The sequence below is a fragment of the Erpetoichthys calabaricus genome, chromosome 10 (assembly GCF_900747795.2).
Source record: "Erpetoichthys calabaricus chromosome 10, fErpCal1.3, whole genome shotgun sequence".
NCBI classification, from domain to species: Eukaryota; Metazoa; Chordata; class Cladistia; order Polypteriformes; family Polypteridae; genus Erpetoichthys; species Erpetoichthys calabaricus.
The window spans coordinates 85,793,340-85,814,862 of record NC_041403.2 but is presented as its reverse complement, the minus strand read 5'-3'; the positions used below and the strand labels follow the sequence as shown (position 1 = coordinate 85,814,862).

The 21,523-nt window shown below is 39.7% G+C and overlaps 1 protein-coding gene across 1 annotated transcript in view; it reads left to right on the top strand.

Annotated features, from left to right (window-relative positions):
- LOC114659214 (deoxyribonuclease-2-beta-like) overlaps positions 1-9,624 on the top strand; it is a 35,134-nt gene extending 25,510 nt beyond the window's left edge. The window contains exon 6 of the mRNA XM_028811546.2: positions 6,877-9,624. Coding sequence (XP_028667379.2) covers positions 6,877-7,211 — 335 coding nt within the window. The 3' untranslated portion in view covers positions 7,212-9,624. The remainder of the gene's footprint in view (positions 1-6,876) is intronic.
- The last annotated feature ends 11,899 nt before the right edge of the window (positions 9,625-21,523 follow it).

Genomic DNA, 21,523 nt, shown 5'->3' with positions numbered 1-21,523 from the left:
AAAACAACATAAGGATCTGAAGCACACCTCAAAATTTAGAATGCAGTACTTCAAGGGGCACAAGCTGACGGTTTTGTGGCCCTCGCAGTCCACTGACCTAAACATTATTAAAAATCTGTGGATAGATCTGAAAAGAGCAGTGCATGCAAGATGGCTCAAGAATCTTGCAGAATTAGAAGCCTTCTGCAAAGACAAATGGGCGAAAATACCCCAAGTAAGAAAAGAAAGACTCTTAGCTGGCTACAAAAAACATTTACAAGCTGTGATACTGCCAAAGGGGGTGTCACTATGTCGTGACCATATCAGGAGCTCAAAATTTTGCTTCATTCCCTTTAATTTTTTTCTGGTGTTTTGTACCTGTGAATGATGGAAATAAAAAGTGTAATCTGGTTTAAAATATTAAAGAAATGTGTCATCTTTAACTTTATGCCATTAGGTGACCAGTCCTTCTGCTTACTTAACTATTCACAGTTACAGACATTTTAAGCAAGGGTGCCCAAACTTTTGCATGCCACCATATAGCTTGCTGTGCCTCTCCAGTTAACAATGTAGCAAGGATTGCAGCCCTATCAGCTTGATCCTACGCTTCCTTCTGGGTGATTGTTCAAAGTTAAATAACAAACACTCGGAGTCATCTGTAGGAATTATTTTCTAAAGCATTTCTCTAGTATGTATCAGAGTTCTGGGGCATAAGCTTTCAGAATTGCCAGGTAGAAGATATATTCTTAAGTATAATATTAATGCTGTTGTTACTCTATTTCTGCAAGCCCACTTCTGGTACCACCCATTTCGTTCTGGGTTCTGACTTGCAAAAATTAAATTAATAAACAGTTCTTTTTTTAATTACAATTTATTATTGAAGTCATAGAAAAAAGTATAAGGTTTTAACAAAAAAAATAAAAGAAAAGAAAAACTTAATCTTCAATGAAACTCATCTCAGATTCTGTCATCTCAGATTTAAAAAAATGCAACAGCATCGTTTCAGAGCTGTCCCCCATGGAGAGGGGTGGGGAGGCTGCATTTGAGATGAAACTGAAAGACTGAAGTACCCCAGCTGGGGAAAGGCAGTGTGCATTACAGATCTGAGCAATTTGAAAGATAAAGTGAGACTTGTGTGTCATGAGTGCTGACTTGCACCTCATCTCACTTCTTTCTGACTTATATTTGTAAGAAAGTGTGTTTCACCGCCCGAAACTTAAAGTGTATATGTTACTAAAATTTGATTTTAGATGTTTGTTTTTTGCCTTCTGCATTAGTGTCAATGGAAAACAGTAAATTACTGATTTCTAAATATTAATTTTCCAAAAAATAAAATGTACGGTAGAATTTTCATATTCCATTGCAGAAAGTAACATTAAATGAAAGGCCGATTTTTACATTAAACCTTGATTACTTTATAAGTATATAGACCAGTGCACAATTAAACAAAGAATGTAAACAACTACTAATGATCAGTGACATAATCATTTGATTGATTCCTTCTACACCCATTTCTGTTCCACTTAACTAGTTTGGTTCAAACTGGATGAAGGACAATCAGACTGAAAGGTGAATGTGTGGGAGATGTAACAGTTTAACTTTCAAATCAACAATTCAACGGCAAGAGTAAGCAAAGTAACAAGACAAAAAGATGGCCATCTTGCATCAGCAAAGTCTCTGCCAAGCAGATATTTGAGAACAGATAGGCGTTTATGATATGCTGGCCAAGCTCTTCTAAAGAAGCACAAAGTTGAGGGCCAGAAACTGAGAGCTGCGGGTGCTACTTCAAACTCAGGTCTCTTACAAGGTGGTTATCTGGGAGAGTTAATGTAATTGCCAGTGCTGAGAAGTACTGTCAGATTCTCATCCATCACACAATACCATCAGGAGGTGTTTGAATCTGTCCTAACCTAATTCTGCAGTATGACAATAACACCAAACATGTGGCCAAGGCATAAAGAACTATCTTCAGCAAAAAGAAGAACAAGGAGCTCTGCAACAGATGGTGTGGCCTCCACTAAGCTCTTACCTCGGCATCTTCTAGGCTGCCTTGTGTTACCTAGAGTTAAAGAAGGTAAGACAGCCAAGGGGAGCAGAAGAGCTTGGGCAGATAGAACACCTATGAGAAGCATTTATTCAGGATCACTCCTCTGTTGGTAAAGACCATTGGTCTGGGTGTGAGGCCACCAGTGAGACTCGGGTAGGGTCTTGGTTTTACATTGACTCATGGAGCTGGGAAAGTGTGGAAGATGGTGTTGCTGTCTACCTCAGGTAAACAATTTGAAGCTGGTGGCAGGTTTGGGGTGAGGCAGCTGAGAGGGTGTGGAGCCACAGAACACCTCATGCAGATTTTTTGAACAGCTGAATGGTCCTTTTAAGGGCAAGCTACTGATGATGATGTCAGAGTGCTATTTTAATTTCCCTGTTTTTTACACCCCAGGTTATTATCATAAGTATGCATAAATATTTCTAATATGTTCCCATGCATATTCCAGTGCAGTATTCTCATCCTATGGGGCCAGCAGCCACTCAAGCACACTTCCAGTTCCTTTCTGGACTTTTGTGAGATGAAATTAACAAAGTAGGATTATAAATGAAAATGGTATCTTCTTCTTTCGGTTGTTAGGGGTTGCCACAGCGGATCATCTTCTTCCATATCTCTCTGTCTTCTGCATCTTGTTCTGTTATACCCATCACCTGCATGTCCTCTCTCAGCCACATCCATAAACCTTCTCTTAGGCCTTCCTTATTTCCTCTTACCTGGCAGCTCTATCCTTAGCATCCTTCTCCTAATATACTCAGCATCTCTCCTCTGCACATGTCCAAACCAAAGCAATCTCGCCTCTCTGATTTTGTCTCCCAACCGTCCTACCTGAGCTGACCCTCTAATGTCCTCCTTTCTAATCCTGTCCGTCTTTGTCACACCCAATGCAAATCTTAGCATCTTTAACTCTGCTACCTCCAGCTCTGTCTCCTGCTTTCTGGTCAGTGCCACCGTCTCCAAACCATATAACATAGCTGGTCTCATTACCGTCCGATAGACCTTCCCTTTCACTCTTGCTGACACCCGTCAATGGAATGAAAAATGGTATAAGTGAAAATGAAACTGGTATAAGAGTTTAAAATTGAGAAATGAACTGGACACTGGATACTGGTTGTCTCTTTAAAATCATCTCGATGGTAGTTTGGACGTGTTAAGAGTCATTGATAAGACATGTTGGGCAGAATGATTCCTTCTTCTCAAGACTTTAATTTAGTTTGTAAACCATAGTACTACAAAGTTCTTAATGCAAGTCCTTTGTCACACCACTGATGCTAAAGCCCACGCCTAATAGTAGCCACTTGACCTGAATGTCCCAAACTGAAGAGCCATTATTATTATTCATCAAATAAATAGTAAGTGGTGTTTTCTTGACCTCTTACTTTCCATTACGCCTTTCCAGCTAACCATTTAATGTCTTTGTTTCTCAGCCCAGAAATAACCTAATTCCTCTTTTGGTTTTAAAAGTTTCGCTATGACACTCTTCAGAGCGCCGCTCCCTTTCTTGCCTTTTCACAGATGTGTACCAACCCCCCTACAGCACACATGGAGCGCAGTTCTAATGTGAAATCATTCCTTTAGCAGGCCTGTACAGCTCTTGTATTGGTATCATGCAATGCAAGATTTTCACAGCTGGAGACCACAAAGATGTGCAGCAGAAACCTTTTTACAACCACCAGATGGCTGCAACTCCCCAAGTCCCAGCCAGTATCCATCAGTGTCTGTGAGTTCTGGAAGCTGCTCGGTGTCTCTCCTGTGCGCAGGAAACACCTGGCCTTTGGTGCTCAGCAATGATTTACATGCGTCAGCTTTCAATCCTTTATCCATCAAACCTTTAAATCTGAATGCGTAACAGCTGAGAATTGTTCATCAGGGATAGCCATGCATCTTTGCCCTAGATGGTCTTGTTCCTCGTTGTCGTTCTTAACTAGCTCTAGCATTATCCCTTATTAGCCAGACTGACAAGCAGGATTAACATGCTGAAAGACAGGAGTGCCAGGATGGTGGCCTGGGAGCTTCCAAGTTGGCCTTGTGTTTAGCACTGACAGCACTTTTAGTTTGGTCCTTAGTTCATACTGTTTTCTTATTGTAGTTCTTTAAGTAATTTTACTAATAATGATCTTACCTTATATATAAACGTCTACGCATGGAAGTGTGTGTGTCTGTCTCTTCGGCCTGGAAGTGCGAGGCTTCAGCTTGAAGCTCAAAGTGCCGGCAAGGCGACCCTAAGTTAACGAGTTGGAAAAAGAAAGAAGTACAGTAAGAGGCTACAACATGAAGCTAAAAGAAAGCGAAACCGCCGAGGAAAGAAAAACACAGAGAGAAACTCACTTAGCTGCTGATAGACAAGGGGGATGAGCACATCCACTAAACAAAACCACCGACTCTGAATTTCTATTTTTTAATAGTTTTTAGGAGCTTTTACAGCACAGGCTTACACAGCTAGTAAACTATAAAAGTGTGTGTGTGTGACAACTAGTAAGCATTTTTAAGCTGCAAGCAGTACTAGAGTTGCTTAACGACACAGTTGTTAGTGCTGCTGCCTCACATCTTCAGAAACTGGGCTTGAATTGAGACCCAACTGTGTTGAGTCCGCACATCCTCCTGATGCCTGTGTTTCATAATTCTTGTCACAACTCTAAATTAGTCTGTGTAAGTGTGGATGTGTGCCTAAGTGTGCTCTACAGTGGACTGGCACCCCATCCAGGTTTGGCACAGTGCTGCAAACCATAGCTTACATTTACAATAAGTGGGTTCAGAACCATTTGAATGATAGAACTGCTGTCGTTACTACCCGCCATCTCAAGTATGGTCCTAAAACCTGTGCAGACCTTGTCACTTGTCACTGTACGGCCTAAGTCTACTAGTTCCATCCATTTTCTAACCCGCTGAATCCGAACACAGGGTCACGTGGGTCTGCTGGAGCCAATCCCAGCCAACACAGGGCACAAGGCAGGAACCAATCCTGGGCAGGGTGCCAACCCACCGCAGAAGTCTACTAGTTCCACTTCGCAATTGAAACTCGAACCTTACGCCATTGATGTCACAAGCAGATTTCAAGAGAAGCACAGATGGCATTGCTATATGATGTGTGTAATATGTTCTGGTATAAGGTCTTCTGCTTTTTTTAAACCAGCACTAAAAACAATAACAACTTTGCATTCTGTCTTGCTGAACAGCAAGAGGTTTATGATCTGATTGCTGATTTTGCTTCATGTTTCTTTTCAAAATATTGGGGGGAGACAGCAGTGGAAAACAGTGTATGCCAAATCAGTTTTTTTTAAGTGTTAAGTAGCTAATTTAAAATACTGTTATTTAAGGAATTCACGCTTGAGGGTCACATATTTAATGGCATCTTGGCATAATTGGGGGGCAGATACTTGTAAGCACTGAATGTAGTGGAGGTCTACAAATCTTATTTCTGCACTCAGTTTTCAGTCAGGCTTATTATCTTATTTGAGCCTTGTGAAGGTTTTTTTTTTCTCTCCATAAACTAAAGCTAAAACAATTTTATACCGGTATTTACTTGGTCTAATTATAGAGTTACAGGGAAGTGGATGCAGTCACAGCAGCATGAAGTGTAAGACTGGAAACCATTCTCAGTCCATTTCAAGGCACACTGACATAGACATAGACAAGCCCTCTTCCTCTTAGAGTGTCTAGTTGGCCTAAGACACACAGCTCTAGACTGTGGGAGGAAACCCATAACACCTGGAGAAACTGGCATTGGCACCAAATTAATGTGAAAACTCCTCAAAGACAATGAGCAATCTTGGGTTCAAACCCACCCAGTGGAGGGCGACTGCAGCTTCCTGTCATATTTTATACAGTGCCTTGTGTGGCTAACACTACGACAAAACCTGTCTTTAGGCACAATACTGCGGCTCTGCTCTGTCTGCTGTTTTTATTCAGTTCTTCTTCATACACATTGTGTGCATCAAAGGATCTCTGGAGTTTCAATCAAAAATTGGAAGAAAATGAAAAACTCGAGTTTAGGAAGCAGGCCTTTGTTGCAGCCTTTCTCAAGTCTCGCACCATACCTGCTGGTTTATGGATGGTGTGCCATTGGCTTGCTTGTTTAATTTCTCTTCTTTCTTGCATTCATTGGATAGGCGATGTATCGGGACTTCAGTGTCCTATTTGCAATGATAAAGAAGGAAACTTCATTGTTGCAGGTGTCTGTAAAGTCAATTCCCATTTAATCAACTTCTTTTTGTTAATCTTCTCCTGTTAACCACTTTTATCACTTTATATTCTCGTGACAGCACTTACAATGAAAGGAGCTATATAAAATAAAGATTTGTTGAATGATTGAAATTGACAATTAGTGTGGATGCCCACCATTTAATGACATAGCTCCAAATCTTTAGAGCAAACTTGTTTTTGAAGGAGTGCCACACCACTGTAATGGATAACGCTTGTCCTCACAGTACATGTACAACATTTACAGCATCATCATTGTCCAGTGTACAGCGTGCAGTGAAGTTCATACTTGCAGCACATTGCCACTTAATGAGAAGAGCAACCTCACCTTGAGATTTCTGTCGGCCTTATCTGAAAACTCTCACAACATATTTGTGGTGTTTATGACGGAGCCTGTCATTTTGGCTGGCCTTTATTTTAACCATCCAGCGAAAGCATTTCTTATATTCTTTCATTCATTTTTCAAACCTGCTTTTTCCATTACAGAGTTGTGAAGTGCCAGTGCCGTTGGTAACGTCAAGCCCAAGGCAGATAGCATGTCTGCCCAGTACAGCTCATCTAAGCAGACCACCTTTAGAAGTCAAAGAAGCAATGATTTAGTTCAAGCTTTTTCTTCTGTATCTTACTTCTTTTACTTTTTATTTTTTCTGTAGATATTTATACAGCTTGGGTCGCTCAGGATTTGAAGTCAAATCTTCTAACAGAAACCTGGCAAGAAAAGGAGCATGAGCTGCCACCCAACTGCTCCCTTCCAGAACATGTCTACAATGTGAAGCGAATCCAATTGCCTGGACCACATTTCTTTTATTCTCAGTATGATCACTCCAAGTGGTGTGTTTCTCAAAACTTTAAACAGCAGTGGACTTGCATTGGTGATCTCAATCGGGAAGACAGACAAGCATGGAAGGCCGGGGGGCTTATCTGTACTCAAAATCCGATAATCTACATGTCCTTCAGAAAGGCTGTGTCCTGGTATAAGGGGTGCTGAGAATCTCACCTGAATCTGCCAAAGAGAAGGGTTGCTAAGGATGACTTTTAGCATCCAAACATCCTTTCATTAATTATTTTTGTCCCCACTTATTGTGTTCAGTATCATGAAGAGATAGAAATGGGTGCAAAGTAAGGGGTGTCCATTGAGAAGGTGTCAGTCCATCAAAACTGACACTGGGGAATATTAGTCTAATCTCAGTCATTCATTCATTGAACCTGCTTAATCTAACTTCAGAGTCACTAGAAATAAAAGTCCATGTTGGCAACATCAAGCGTAAGCCAGAAATCTGCACTGGACAGGATGATCACACCCACACACGTTCACTTGCTGAATTCACTTCATCCAGTTTTATGGAATTGAGGCCGAAGACACAAGACAGAGAAGATCACTGGACAGGGATGATTCACTCACTCACACTCACTCACACACACACATGTCCAGTCTTCTCCAATTTGTGATGTGCAAAGAAAAGCAATGCCCAAACTCCACATGCGAGTGACCAGACTGGGGTCTTAACCCACTTTCTTGGAACTGTGAAAGAGTAGAGCTGATCACTGCAATGCTGTACAGTGCGTCTCAAGATATTGCTTTTGCAGAGAGTGTATGTGTGGTCTGATGTCTACCTCTGGAGCAAAATATGGCTAATGTTCTGGATGGTAAACTTCAGCATTGCATATTCAGTCTTGGTAACATTGTGACTCTTTAGAAACCACATTATATACAAGCTCCAACTAAATAATTAGTGTCGATGAGCTAAACATCTCTCGCTCACAATGATATTTTGTCTTTGGCGGCCACTGGAAAAGAGAAACACAAAGACTGATCTTGCAATGAATTAAAATGCAGATAAACATTTTTAATCTCCTCACACTGTTTGGTGCTCTGGGTGAAATCTCACCTTTGTGGCATTTGCATGTTTCCCGACAATCACGTGAGTTTCCATCTCATTCCACCAACAACATGAATGCACACACAGTCAGATTAAGATGGTGACTTTTGACATTTTGGAGTTAATGGCACCCAGTTGTGGCTGCTGATGGGTTGACATCACTTGATGCGATGCCATCCTACTGCTCCTCCTCTCATTGAATGGCAGGTGCAGACAAACCTTCTCTTAGTGTGAATGCTGTGGTTCCTTTTGACTTTTTTATGAAAATACTATGAAGATGTTTATAAAATTGTTGGAAAGAATATTGAAATATTTAATTAGCCACTCTATGAGACGTAAAGCAAAAAACATCCCATAAATCCCAATAGATTGGAATGCTGTTGTCTTTTAGATTATTTTTTTATTTTATTAATCCCCGACGGGACATTGTCTTTTTGCCTGACCATTGGGGGTCAAAGCACAGGGTCCGCCATCATACAGCACCCCTTAACTAACAAATATGAAGCTGTTGGTTATAAATCCATTTCACTCTACTCAGAAAGTTTAACGTTTACTGGTATTGTTTAAAAACACTAAAGGATGCCATGAGTTGATTTTTACACCACGGTGTGTTTATTCATAAAAAGAGTGTAGATGTGAGCATATTGTGTAACAGTATACACTTAGGAGAGAAACCAAACCTCTGTTAAAAAATTATCACAATCAAATATGTATTACATGCAAATAATTTTTAAAATGTTTCAACTTTCATTTTAAAGTTCACTTTAAATTTATTTTGTGTTATTGCCATTCCTAACTTGATCAGAAAGGGGTTATAAGTTTAGTAAATCGCTGCATCTTTTGTTTTATTTTTGCATCAGTATTTTGCACACTGAATTCATCAGACAGCCCTGAAATCCCACTAGACCAGTCTGTTTACTCTGATGAAGTACTCCGTCCTGCTAGCATGCCATCTTATCCTGCTCAGCTTGAAGAATCCTAACCCACGTAACAGAACACGTGCTCTATTTTTAAAAAAATCACTTCATAAGGACTAGAACCAATGTTCTTTCTTAGTAAAAAAATCCATTAATGCTGTCCTGGGTCAACGGACCCTGCTGAACTATGGCTAACCATTTGAATATTTCAATATCTGAGCGCTTACTTCATAATACATATTTTTATTTTCCCTCCTGTCTTGAAGGTTCAGGTTGTGTTCAGATTAAAATGTAGTAATGTAAAGTAAGTCTTACTGAATAGTAATTTATTCTTTGTAATGGAATTCCTAAATCAATACAATAGCAATATACCAAAAAGGGAAGAAAAGTACAATTGACATAGAAGTCTGATGTTTACATCACTGCATTTGTTTCCATTAAAGCAGTTTACCTAAGCTTAAGAAAGGTAAGTTTCTTTACGTTGATTTTCTTAGCTTACTGTAAAGAGTCATTCTTTTAAAGGATAAGTTTGGTGTTTTAAAGTTTTTTCTTCACAATCATGGTATATATTAATTTGTCACATGAAACTGTGTTCTGAAGTGAAGCATATTTTAAGAATAAATAAAAAGTAAAGTGCCTACTCTTGCATTTTATCATGGAGCTAAGGGGGACCGGGGTCAGAGGGAACCCATCCCTACCAGTCAGAAGCCCCTGCTGTATAACAACCCTGTGAGCTTCTTGATCTGCCCTTTGACTCTGCTGGTGAAGAGGTTTCTTTTTCAGACTCTGCTGGGAGGGCCCAAGACAGTTTGAATGCCAATAGTGAAGCACCTCTGAAAGCGGTGATGTCGGTTTTGTGCACATGCAGTGTGTGCATTTGCTGGGCCTGCTTTTAGGAGGCAAAGCCTCTTTAAAACTGAGTTTAACTTAACTATAGCACACCTAAAAATATCATCAGACAATAAATAGATTATAAAAGGTGACGTGGAATGCTGTACACCTCTGGCTATCTACCTTCTCATTGTTATCGAGCACATAAACATTAAAGTTAGGATGTACAGAGTTTCTTGAAATTGAGCACATTATTCAACATTCAAATCACACAGTAAGAATGGAAGGTTTTTCATGCAAACAGAAAACACTTTCAACATACAGTACCTACCCATACATCACAAGCTAAACCTCAAATCATGTACCAAGGATGATCTAAAAGTGTTGAGCCAAACCTATTATGAGAGACAGCAATAAAACTAAATACATTTAGCTATTCAGTAATCACAGCGAATGCTAGAACGTTTTACAGAGTAATGGGGATTGTGGAAGAGAGGTGAAATAGAGAGTGCAGGCAGGGTGGAATGGGTGGAGAAGAGTGTCAGGAGAGATTTGTCACAGACGGGTATCAGCAAGAGTGAAAGGGAAGGTCTATAGGATGGTAGTGAGACCAGCTGTTATATGGGTTGGAGACGGTGGCACTGACCAGAAAGAAGGAGACGGAGCTGGAGGTAGCAGAGTTAAAGATGCTAAGATTTGCATTGGGTGTGATGAGGATGGACAGGATTAGAAAGGAGGACATTAGAAGGTCGGCTCAGGTTGGATGGTTAGGAGATAAAGCCAGAGAGGCGAGATTGCGTTGGTTTGGACATGTGCAGAGGAGAGATGCTGGGTATATTGGGAGAAGGATGCTAAGGATAGAGCTGCCAGGCAAAAGGAAAAGAGGAAGGCCTAAGAGAAGGTTTATGGATGTGTTGAGAGAGGACATGCACGTGATGGGTGTAACAGAACAAGATGCAGAGGACAGAAAGATATGGAAGAAGATGATCCGCTGTGGCAACCCCTAAAGGGAGCAACTGAAAGAAGAAGAAGAAGAAGAAGCGAATGCTAGAACGTTTATCGTATGCCACTTATTTTAAATTTTTGTCCAGCTTGCTTGTGCAAAAATGTTTAATCATGCATCAAAACTCAAATATAAACTAAATTTGTAGTCAGAAAAAACAACAGCCTTTGATCCCCTAAATCGAAGTAACATCTGCAAAGATTTGTTTTTGTATCCACAAACTTGGACAACCACTGTAGTGTCACTTTTGTATAAACCAGTGTACCTCTGCCCTCATGTGCTGCAACTTCTGATCATGGCAAGATAGCAATGGGAGATGCTGCCAATAACAAAACTGCACAAAATACTGGCAGCCATGACACAGATTTGTAACCTAATTTGGGGAAAAGGATGCCCTTCTTTTCTTCCTCCTTTTATTGAGTAGTTTCATTTGCTGGCTCTTCTCTCTTCCTCTTGGGTTGGGGTTGAATTTTGCTTTGATTTGTTGAATTTGACTTGACTGTATGGGATGTTATCTGTTTCTAATTAAAATCACTAAAAATATATGAAAAAATGTGTAACCTAAATGGTGTCGATGAATAAAAATAAATGGTAAAAATTAATCAAGGGCTCGGAATTAAAATGAAAGTTAAAAAAAAAAAAGCAAAACTGAATCACACCTTGAAATTTTAACAAATGCTTCTTCTCAATTAACCATTAGAATATTGGAACAATTGTGCTGAGAACAGACCATTCAGTCTAACTAGCTTGTTCATCCTATTCACCTAGATTGTCTAAAACATAATTTCTTAAACCGCCACAGTTTTTGGGTTGTGCAGATTCACCATTGTACTCAATGATAAAGGGTCACGTACGTTTTGTGAAGTGGAAGAGAAGGTCTGTGATACGGTTTGCATATTTGCAGCTGGAGATCCACAAAGGGAGAAAAAATGAATCACATATCATAAAGTAGTTTTTATTATCGTGTTCAATTACCGCGGGCAGCAAGCGACAGTGCTCCAATATGACTGTTGCTGTTGATTATCCAAGGCAGGGAACACCACCCTCCCTCCCACACCAGGACAACTGTCGACAACGATTCTCCAAGTGGGACCCCCCCTCCACAATTGAAGGTTGTCAGGGACTGGGTTTCAAACACCCTTAGTACGGCAGGAAAAGGTTGTGAGAAAAACAGTCTAAAATAAGATCAAGTTGAAATTCAAAAGTTCTTAAAGTTCTACAGCATAGTATTTGGTAAAGTTTTACAAGTGTCTGTGGTTCTTTGAGTCAAGAAAATTTTTTTAACATTTTTATAAAATCTGCCCTTAACAAGTTTCTAACCATGTTTCTGTGTTCTTATTGCAGAATTTATTTTAAAGTAACAACTGGGATGCAGTATACTAATTTGTTTGTCATTTTAAACACTTCAATCACGTCATCTCTTAATCTCATTTTGCTTAAAATAGATCAACTCCATCAATCTTTCTTAATAGCTCATACCCCTCAGTCTCAGGATCAGTCTAATTGCTTTCCTCTGGACCTTCTCCAGAGCTGCTATGATGTTTTTAGAATTTAGAGACCATAACTGCACACAGTACTCCAGGGGCCTCATGTATAAACTGTGCGTACGCAGAGAAATGTTGCGTATGAACCTTTCCATGCTCAAATCGCGATGTATAAAACCTAAACTTGGCGTAAAGCCACGCACATTTCCACGGTAACTCATACCTTGGCGTACGCAATTTCTCCGCTCGGTTTTGCAGACTGGCGGCACCCAGCGTCAAAGCAGTGCTACTGTTCCTGTGTGGTCACCCTTTCTTAGATCCACATCCACGGCGGCGGCTTTATCAAATACACTGAAATTAACTGCATATTGTTTATTAGTGTAATGCATCTGATTGTAATTAACCTGTAGCAATATAATGGTCCAGGGAATAGCCATAGTATTACAAATACCATAACAGCTTTAGCGTTGTTACGCTCACTGCATCTTCTTCTTCTTTCAGCTGCTCCCGTTAAGGGTTGCCACTGCGGATCATCTTTTTCCATATTACTCTCACTGCACCACTCAGAGTATTTATATCACTGTATCTGAGTGTGAATCACAGCAGCAGATGATCGGAAAGAGAATTATCGGTATACAGTTTCAAGTACGCACTACCTTAGCCACAGCAAAAAGCATCAAAGCCTTTCCTGTACGGACCTCGAGTTTCAGAAACAGTTTCATCCCAAGATCTATAAACGCACTCAATCAGTCCATCAAGTGCTCCTTGTAGAACTGTTTGTACTTATAAGTACAATTACCTCACTGTAAACTTACACTACAGTTATAATATTGCACAACCTGCGCTACTTTATAAAGCGCGTATGATGACAATATCATTTTTAAGATGAAATGCAGCAAAATATGTTGCTTATAGTATACAGATAAAACTTTAACTTCATTTAAATAATCTATATTGTTAATAATAAACATGTGAGGACACGGTGCCGCAGCGTATAGCTAGTTCAAGGATAGCTCCTGCCTTGCGCTGTATTCTTGCTGGTGCTGACGTGACACTGGAAGGATAGACGAATAGAATAATTAAACATGTACTACGAAGATATTTCAATGTTCCTTAAAAGTTTGAAGAATCGGTGTTCTAAGCTTACAGATGGCTTAACGTCTATTACAGAGCTGATTGTGTGGCGATTGGGTATTTGGAGAAAGAAAAGTAAGGACAGGAATTGGAGGTTAGTACGTTTGAAAGAGACAGTACTGCTGTGATAAATTATTTCATTGAAGGTCACACATGGCGCAGCAAGCATCTTGCGTGAGATATGAACAATCACTGTGCCACTGTGTTCCCATGTTTAATAACATGCTTTCATTGCTATCATCATGAAAATGATATCACGTATACATCTCAGTATTTTAATTATTCAGAGAGCTGTAATATCTCGAATGTAATGGATTCTGTGTCCTGTCGGAGAAAGAGAAAGAACGGAAGCACGTAGTGATTCACACACATAGAGCACATAGAAGATCAAACACAGAACAAAGCATTTAACGTGCTACGTGAGAAACAAGTAAAATAAACGATTTTAAGATGAAGTTTATGATGTTCTACTTTAATGGCAAAATAAACTACGTGATTAAAGTGGAAATTTCAAAATTAAAGTTGACATTTCGTGCTTTTTTCCCACTGTGTGCCTATTTTTTTGTCTGTACCCTAATAAGCTTTCATATGACACTCAGACGGTGGGCTACGACTTGCCTTTTCACGGCGACTTTGATATGTGATTTCTTTTTTATTTCGGGCACTGTGCGACTTTGTGAATTTGATCTTTCGAGTTTTTCCGACACTCTGTCACTCGATCAACTTTCTTTTGTTGATTTATACCACTGTTTAAACCAACAAATAGTACGTTTTTCCTTTGCCTCCACTTGGTATTCGCTGAAATTCTTATATTTTCCCCTGTGCTTTTCCTATTGTCTTTTCACAGAAGGCTATTTATATTGATTTGCATATTCAAAGAGGCGTAATTCTGGGAGGAGTTGGGGCGGGACAGAAGGCGCGTGCACGTGCGTTACTTTTCACGCTGATCGGGATTTATGTAGTGGAAGAACGTGAAAGTATGCGTGCGCACAGATTCCTGCATCTGGATTTTTCTGTGCGTACGCACAATCCCACTTTTGTGCTTACGCCATGTTATAGTGTGAGTTCTACGCACGGCGTTATACATGAGGCCCCAGGTGAGGCCTCACTGGTGCGTTATATAACTTAACCCTAACCTCCCTTGACTTGTACTCAACACGTTGTGATATATAACCAAACATTATATTAGCCTTCTTTATTGTCTAGATGTAGTAAAGAATCCACTATGACCCCAAGATCCTCCGTGTAAGGCATATATTTTGGTCTCAAATCTCCTACTGTGTATTCAAATCTGATATTTTTACTTCCTGTGTGTCTTGATGTAGATAGTGGTGAGTCCACGATGACTCCTAGGTCCTTCTCTTAATGGGGGTACATTCAAATTTCAGATCTCCCGTTGTGTATTCAAATCAAACATTTCCACTTCCTACATGTAATACCTTACATTACTGACATTATATTTGATCTGCTGCCAATCTACCCAAGCCTGTATTCATCCACGTCCGTCTGTAACAATTCAACAGATTCAACATTGTCTAACTTTATACCTCATTTGCTATCATTTTGGTATCAGACTTAACTAGCTTGTTGATAATATTATTCTCCAGGTCATTTATGTATATTAAAATGAGCAGTAGCCCCAACACTGACCATTGCATGACACTACTTTTAACATTAATTAATTCTGATAAAATTTTACCTCATCATAACCCATTGCTTCCTGTATTTGACCCAATTTTTTACCCACCTACAGACTGCACCCTGAATTCCTACTTGATTTAGTTTGATCACTAACATTTCATGTGGTGTCTTATTAAAAGCCTTCAGAAAACCAAGGTAAATAAGACCAATAATCAAGTAATCAACATTCTGAGCAGGTAACCTGCACTGTCTTACTGTTCTTGAAGAATTGATTCAACTGACCATGACTAACTGCTACAGTGTCTGCTATTTCATGCATCATCACTATATTACATTTCACACTATGGTGCCTATAGCTTCTTCTGTTATTGATGCTAAACTCGTGTCCTGTCTTGGATAATCTTCAAGAGATGTCCCACCACAAGGCAATTCTGCAGCTCATTGTTGTCAGTCTGATAAGGAGGAGACTTGTCCTGAGGTAAAGAATTTAGGGGTAATTATTGATGGAAATTTTAAATCACAAATTAATCAGATTTCCAGGACAACATTTTTTCACTTAAGAAATATAGCAAAAGTTAGATCCCTTATAAACATTGCAAGATGCTTTTGCTTTCAGTTGGCTAGATTACTGTAACGCACTCCTTTCAGGACCACCCAAAAAGACATCAATCGATTGCAGCTACCAGAATCTTAATTAGGAAATGAAAATCCGAGCACATCTCTCCAGTTTTGATGTCACTACATTGGTTACCTGTGTCATTTACAATTGACTTTAAAATACTGCTTATGCTTTATGAAGCATTGAATAATCTCGCTCCATCTTATATTTCAGAATGTCTTACACCTTATACTCCAAATCGTAACCTTAGATCAGGAGTGTTGAACTCCGGTCCTGGAGGGCCGCAGTGCCTGCAGGTTTTCATTCTAACCCCCTTCTTAATTAGTGACCTGATTTTGCTGCTAATTAATTTCTTTTGCCTTAGTTTTAATTAAATTGACTCAGACCCCTTAGTTCTTTCTTTTTCCTTAATTAGCAGCCAAACAATAATGAGACACAAAATGAGCTGCCATGTGACCAGCTAACCAGATTATCTGAACATAAAGACAGGTGAGGGTCACAGTAAGGTTGATCTCAATTCACCAAAACCTTTTGACAATGTTTTTAGAAAAAAACAGAAAATCAGCAGTTTTGGAAATTTCTGCTGTGGCAGAATGAGAGCAGCAACAAGCCATGAAATTAAATAACGGGTTTAATTAACAGCAAGAATTGGCTTCTCATTAAGGAACTGGTTGGAGTGAAATTGGTTGGAGTTTGAAGCCCCAGTTTAGGTGGTCATCTGTCGGCTCGTTTAACGTTTCATTTCTGTTTGGCTGTCATTAATGAAGAAAAAAATCCATTCAGAGGACTGAATCCTTAAAAACAGGGAAATTAAAATAAAGGGAAAAGGAGTTAATTAGCAGTGAAAACTGGTCTAATTTTAGAATGAAAACCTGCAGCCACTGCGGCCCTCCAGGCCCGGAGTTCGACACTCGTGCCTTAGATCTTCAAATGAGTGTCTGCTTATTATTCCGAGAGCTAAACTTAAAAGAAGTGGTGAGGCAGCCTTCTGCTGTTATGCACCTAAAATCTGGAATAGCTTACCGATAGAAATTCGTCAGGCTAATATGGTGGAGTACTTTAAAAAAATGCTAAAACCCGATTATTTTAATATGGCTTTCTTATAGTTTAATTTTAGTGTAACCCTGATATTTTGTATATGTATTAAATTATCTTCTTTACCATGGTTAGTGCAATATGCACTAACCCCTACTTACTCTGCTGTTCTTTTACCGTTTTTCTGTGGTGGCGATCTGTGCCACCACTGCCTGATCAAGGCACCACGCAGTCCCTACATTGATGGATTGAAGGCCAGAGGTCCACATGACCATCACCATCAAATTCTTCTACATGAAGCCTGAAAACCATGAGGACTGATTTAGACCGTTTATGTTAGGTAGAATGCCCAGTGGGGGCTGGGTGGTCTCATGGCCTCAGAACCCCTGCAGATTTTGGTTTTTTTTTCTCCAGTTCCTGGAGTTTTTTTTCTGTCCTCCTGGCCATCTGACCTTACTTTATTCTTTGTGACTTAGTATTGCCTAATCTTATTTTTATATTTTTATTTTTTGTAAACTTTTCTTTCTTCATCTTGTAAAGCACTTTGACCTACATCATCAGCATGAAAATGTGCTATATGAATAAATTCTGTTGATAAACCACATACTCCAGAAACTTTTAATTTGCACATTTTAATACACAAAAGCAAACCTTTCAACAGCATAGAACACCCCAGTCCGATTCAGGCTCACAACCTTTGGATTATCTTACCTTCCATGTGTTTCAGATGCCAAGTATGTGCCACCCTCATGCTCAGCTCTACACCTGCTTTGACACAATAAATTAATAACTGACACAGACAGCATTTAGATCATCTTATGACAGAAGAAACGAAACTTTTAGTTCTCTAACCTGGTCAGAATCTTTCTGTACATCTCATTGTTAAATGTGCAGTAATGTCTCTGAGTGGCTCAGAGTGCAACCCAACAATTCCAGATGTCGTCCTTTCAATTTTGTTTATGCACAGTGCATATCTCTTTGTGGTTATATGTGTTCGGATTTTCATTTTTTTCATACTAAGCTGGGAAAAATGTATGTGTATTTTAATAGGCTACAATACATGTTAAGAGAATGGGCTTTATTGATGCAGTTTGATGGTAAAGATAAGGATGGCATTTACCTTTCAATTTCTCTTAACTGATGAATTAAGAATTTGCAGTATAAATGAGAATGCTTCACTTGGAAATGTGCTGCTTCCATATGCTGATAAAATCACTAATGCAAGTGAATGAAAGGTCAAGTTGTAATTATGAATGTTTTGCAGAGAAGTGGGTAGTTTCATTTCAGTAATTACTGATCACTAACCCAGTGCCTGAAAACAGGCCTTTTATTGACAGCCATTGCTTTAAAATTGCATTAGCAGTGTGCTTGTACTTGACTAAAAGTGACTGGCCTACTGCATGCGACTGTGAGTAGAAAATCACTTCTGTAACAAAAAAAATAATAATAATTTGAGTCACCTCCTCCTGGAGAATAAACCCCTTTCAGAAGCAAACTAATATGATGTACTAGGCTTTGAAGACATGCTAAACATCTTTGAATGTCTAAAATAATGTCAGAGGCAATGAAAATGATAAAAAAAGCCAGATTATTAAATAAAACTCAAGGGAGAGGGAAGGTGGTAGGGAATGCACAACTGAATAGATAATACAAAGGAGACCTGGGCCTGACCATTCATATTGTCTCCATCACTTTAGAACATTAGAACACTAGAGCATTGTAACAAAAACAGGCCATTCAGGCCAACAAGCTGACCCACCCGATTCATCTAAATCATCTAAAATAATACCAAGTCGGAATCTGAAGGTTCCTAAAGTCCTGCTCTTCGCCACACTACTCTGTAATTTATTCCATGTGCAATCTGCCTTTAGGACATTTCCAGCAACACCCCCATGTTGTTATTGCAGAAATGATTTTAAAGTAACAGCTGGGGTCCTAATTTTAATCTCTCATGTCGCCTCTTAATTTAAAATCCTTCAATCACGTCACCTCTTAATCTACATTTGGTTAAACTTAAAAGGTCCAACACCTTCAGTCTCTCCTCATAATTCATACCTCTCATTTCTGAAATCAGCCTAGTTGCTCTCTTCTGGACTTCCTCTAGTGCTGCTATGTCTTTTTTGCAGCTTATCCATTTATTAACCGCCTTCTCATATTCTGAAAGAAGCAGGTATGCGTTCCTGGAGAGAAACTATGCATTTTATGGCATTTAGAGTGTCAACTTCTTCCTCTGTTTGTTTGTATGTCTTGGCAGCATATGGAACTGGTGTTAACTCTCTTGTGAAGTTTTAATGGCTTGAATTGTTCTGTTGGATGAGCTTTGATCTCTGACTAATTCCACCTTTTCATGCTACAGTATGTAAGGATACATTTTCAAATGGCAAATGGAAGATTAGTTCCAGTATTCCTTATTTCACTGTCCTGTGTCTGCATGGATTTCCTCCCACAGTCCAAAGACATGCAAGTTAGGTAGATTGGCGATAATAAATTGACCCTAGTGTGTTATTGGGGTGTGTGTGAGTGTGAGTGTGAGTGTGATTGGGGTGTGTGTGCGTACACGTGTGTGTGTCCACCTTGTCCAGGGTTTCTTCCTGCCTTGCCCCTATGCTAGCTGGAATAGGCTCCAGCACACCTCTGTGACACTGTTCAGGACAAAGCAGGTTAGAAAATGACTAACTATTTTCACCATATTAATAGTTTTACTCTACTTTGTTATTGTATAGAATTTTAAGTTTACTAATAATCCATCCATCCATCCATTTTCCAACCAGCTGAATCCGAACACAGGGTCACGGGGGTCTGCTGGAGCCAATCCCAGCCAACACAGGGTGCAAGGCAGGAACCAGTCCCGGGCAGGGTGCCAACCCACCACAGGGCACACACTCAAACACCCACACACCAAGCACACACTAGGGCCAATTTAGAATCGCCAATCCACCTAACCTGCATGTCTTTGGACTGTGGGAGGAAACCGGAGCGCCCGGAGGAAACCCACGCAGACACGGGGAGAACATGCAAACTCCACGCAGGGAGGACCCGGGAAGCGAACCCAGGTCCCCAGGTCTCCCAACTGCGAGGCAGCAGCGCTTTTACTAATAATAATTTGCAAATTATTGTACTGATTATCTGCCTGCTATCACTGCAATTAATGCTGAAAACCCCTTTACTGTGGACACAAGATGGAACGCAGCCTCTGAGGTTCACAGTCTGAATATTCCTGTTTGCTGAGTATTACTGTATTTCATAGTTAGGCTTTGAATTACACGTAACACACATAACGGTAAGCACTCTAGGCTTGGAGATTTTATTGAGAAACACATGCTAAGGTATGCCGCTTAGCCTCTGAAGCTGCATATGAAATATTATTTATGTAACACACGCTAAGAAAGCTTCTTAGACTCTAAGATTTTATTATGAAGACACATACTAGTCTGAAAGCTTTAGCTGATAAAAAGTGACTATTTTGTGTTACGTTCTAGAAGTATGTAAACCAAAGCTTTGTAAACAATAGTAAGTCAAAGTCACTCAATTATTATAGTAACATAACTAATTTACATCATAAAGACACAAATTGGTCTTCTAGACCAAAAGCAATACTTTGGAGTGAGATTAATGATAAACTCTCCTATTCTGTCATGGGTTAGGAGACATGAGGCTGTAGTGGAACTGGGAAAGTTGAAACTTAACATCTGTCTAAATGCATAACCAGAGAAAACCAGCTACACGGGACCCTGGCCTTCACACAGCTCACACCTTGACTCCAGGTTTATCTCCCATTGTCAGGAGTGGCCCGTACAACTTTAAATGTCTCCAGGGGTTTTAGCTCATAGTGGCATCTCGTGGTCCTTACAAGAATCCACCTGAGCACCAAGCAGCCTTTGTAGATGCCCGCAGTACTTTTGTGCTGTCTGTGTTGTAGACTGGAAAAATGTTTCCTTACATTTACCATAGGATGCACTTTCTAGAATAAAATTCTTTATCTTGCAGCATAGTGCTAGCCCTAAAAACAGACTCATTCAAAAAAAAAAAAACTAGCTGTGAAGGACAAAGCACACAAATATAATAGAAAAAAGGCACTTAGCTTGACTTTGAAAGCCGATTTAACTTCTTGAAAGAAACAAGCTGCAAGGCCCCAGGAAGTCCTTCTTACCAATTGGCTCTGGCATCATGGGAGCATTGGTGAGGTTCTCGTCTGTCACCAAAGTCATGACCATTCAGCTGTGTTTAGATGGCTGCGTTAAGAGAAAAGCTTCCAAGACTGAATTACCAACTGAAGTACAACAAGTCAGCACTGAGATATCAACCACTGTGACAGACACACAGTCCTTAAGAATGTGAGATATGGCACAGTGGGGTAGGCGCCTTTTTATCATCTTATTGGGAATATTTGTCACTTCTCTATGACCCCTTGTTCTGTCTTTCTCTCTGTAATAAGATTCTTCAATTCTAATCTTGTTTCCAGTTTTGTCACTTGATGCTTAAATTTCACAAAGACTTTGTTTTGCAGCTCATATAGTGCAGTACAAGCTACAATTGTTTTATATGTGTGAATAAAGGCAGATAGATGCAAAATATGTCAATACAGTAAACTGTGCTCCAATAATAGCTGAACACTGAACTCTTTCTTTGATAGTATAATAAAGTAGAAAATAAATTAGTCATTGAAACTTCTGTCAATTAGGATATGCAAATTCTGAATCAGGTGATGAATTTGCAAACCAAAGCCACACCACCTTGAACAGCATCACACAGAACA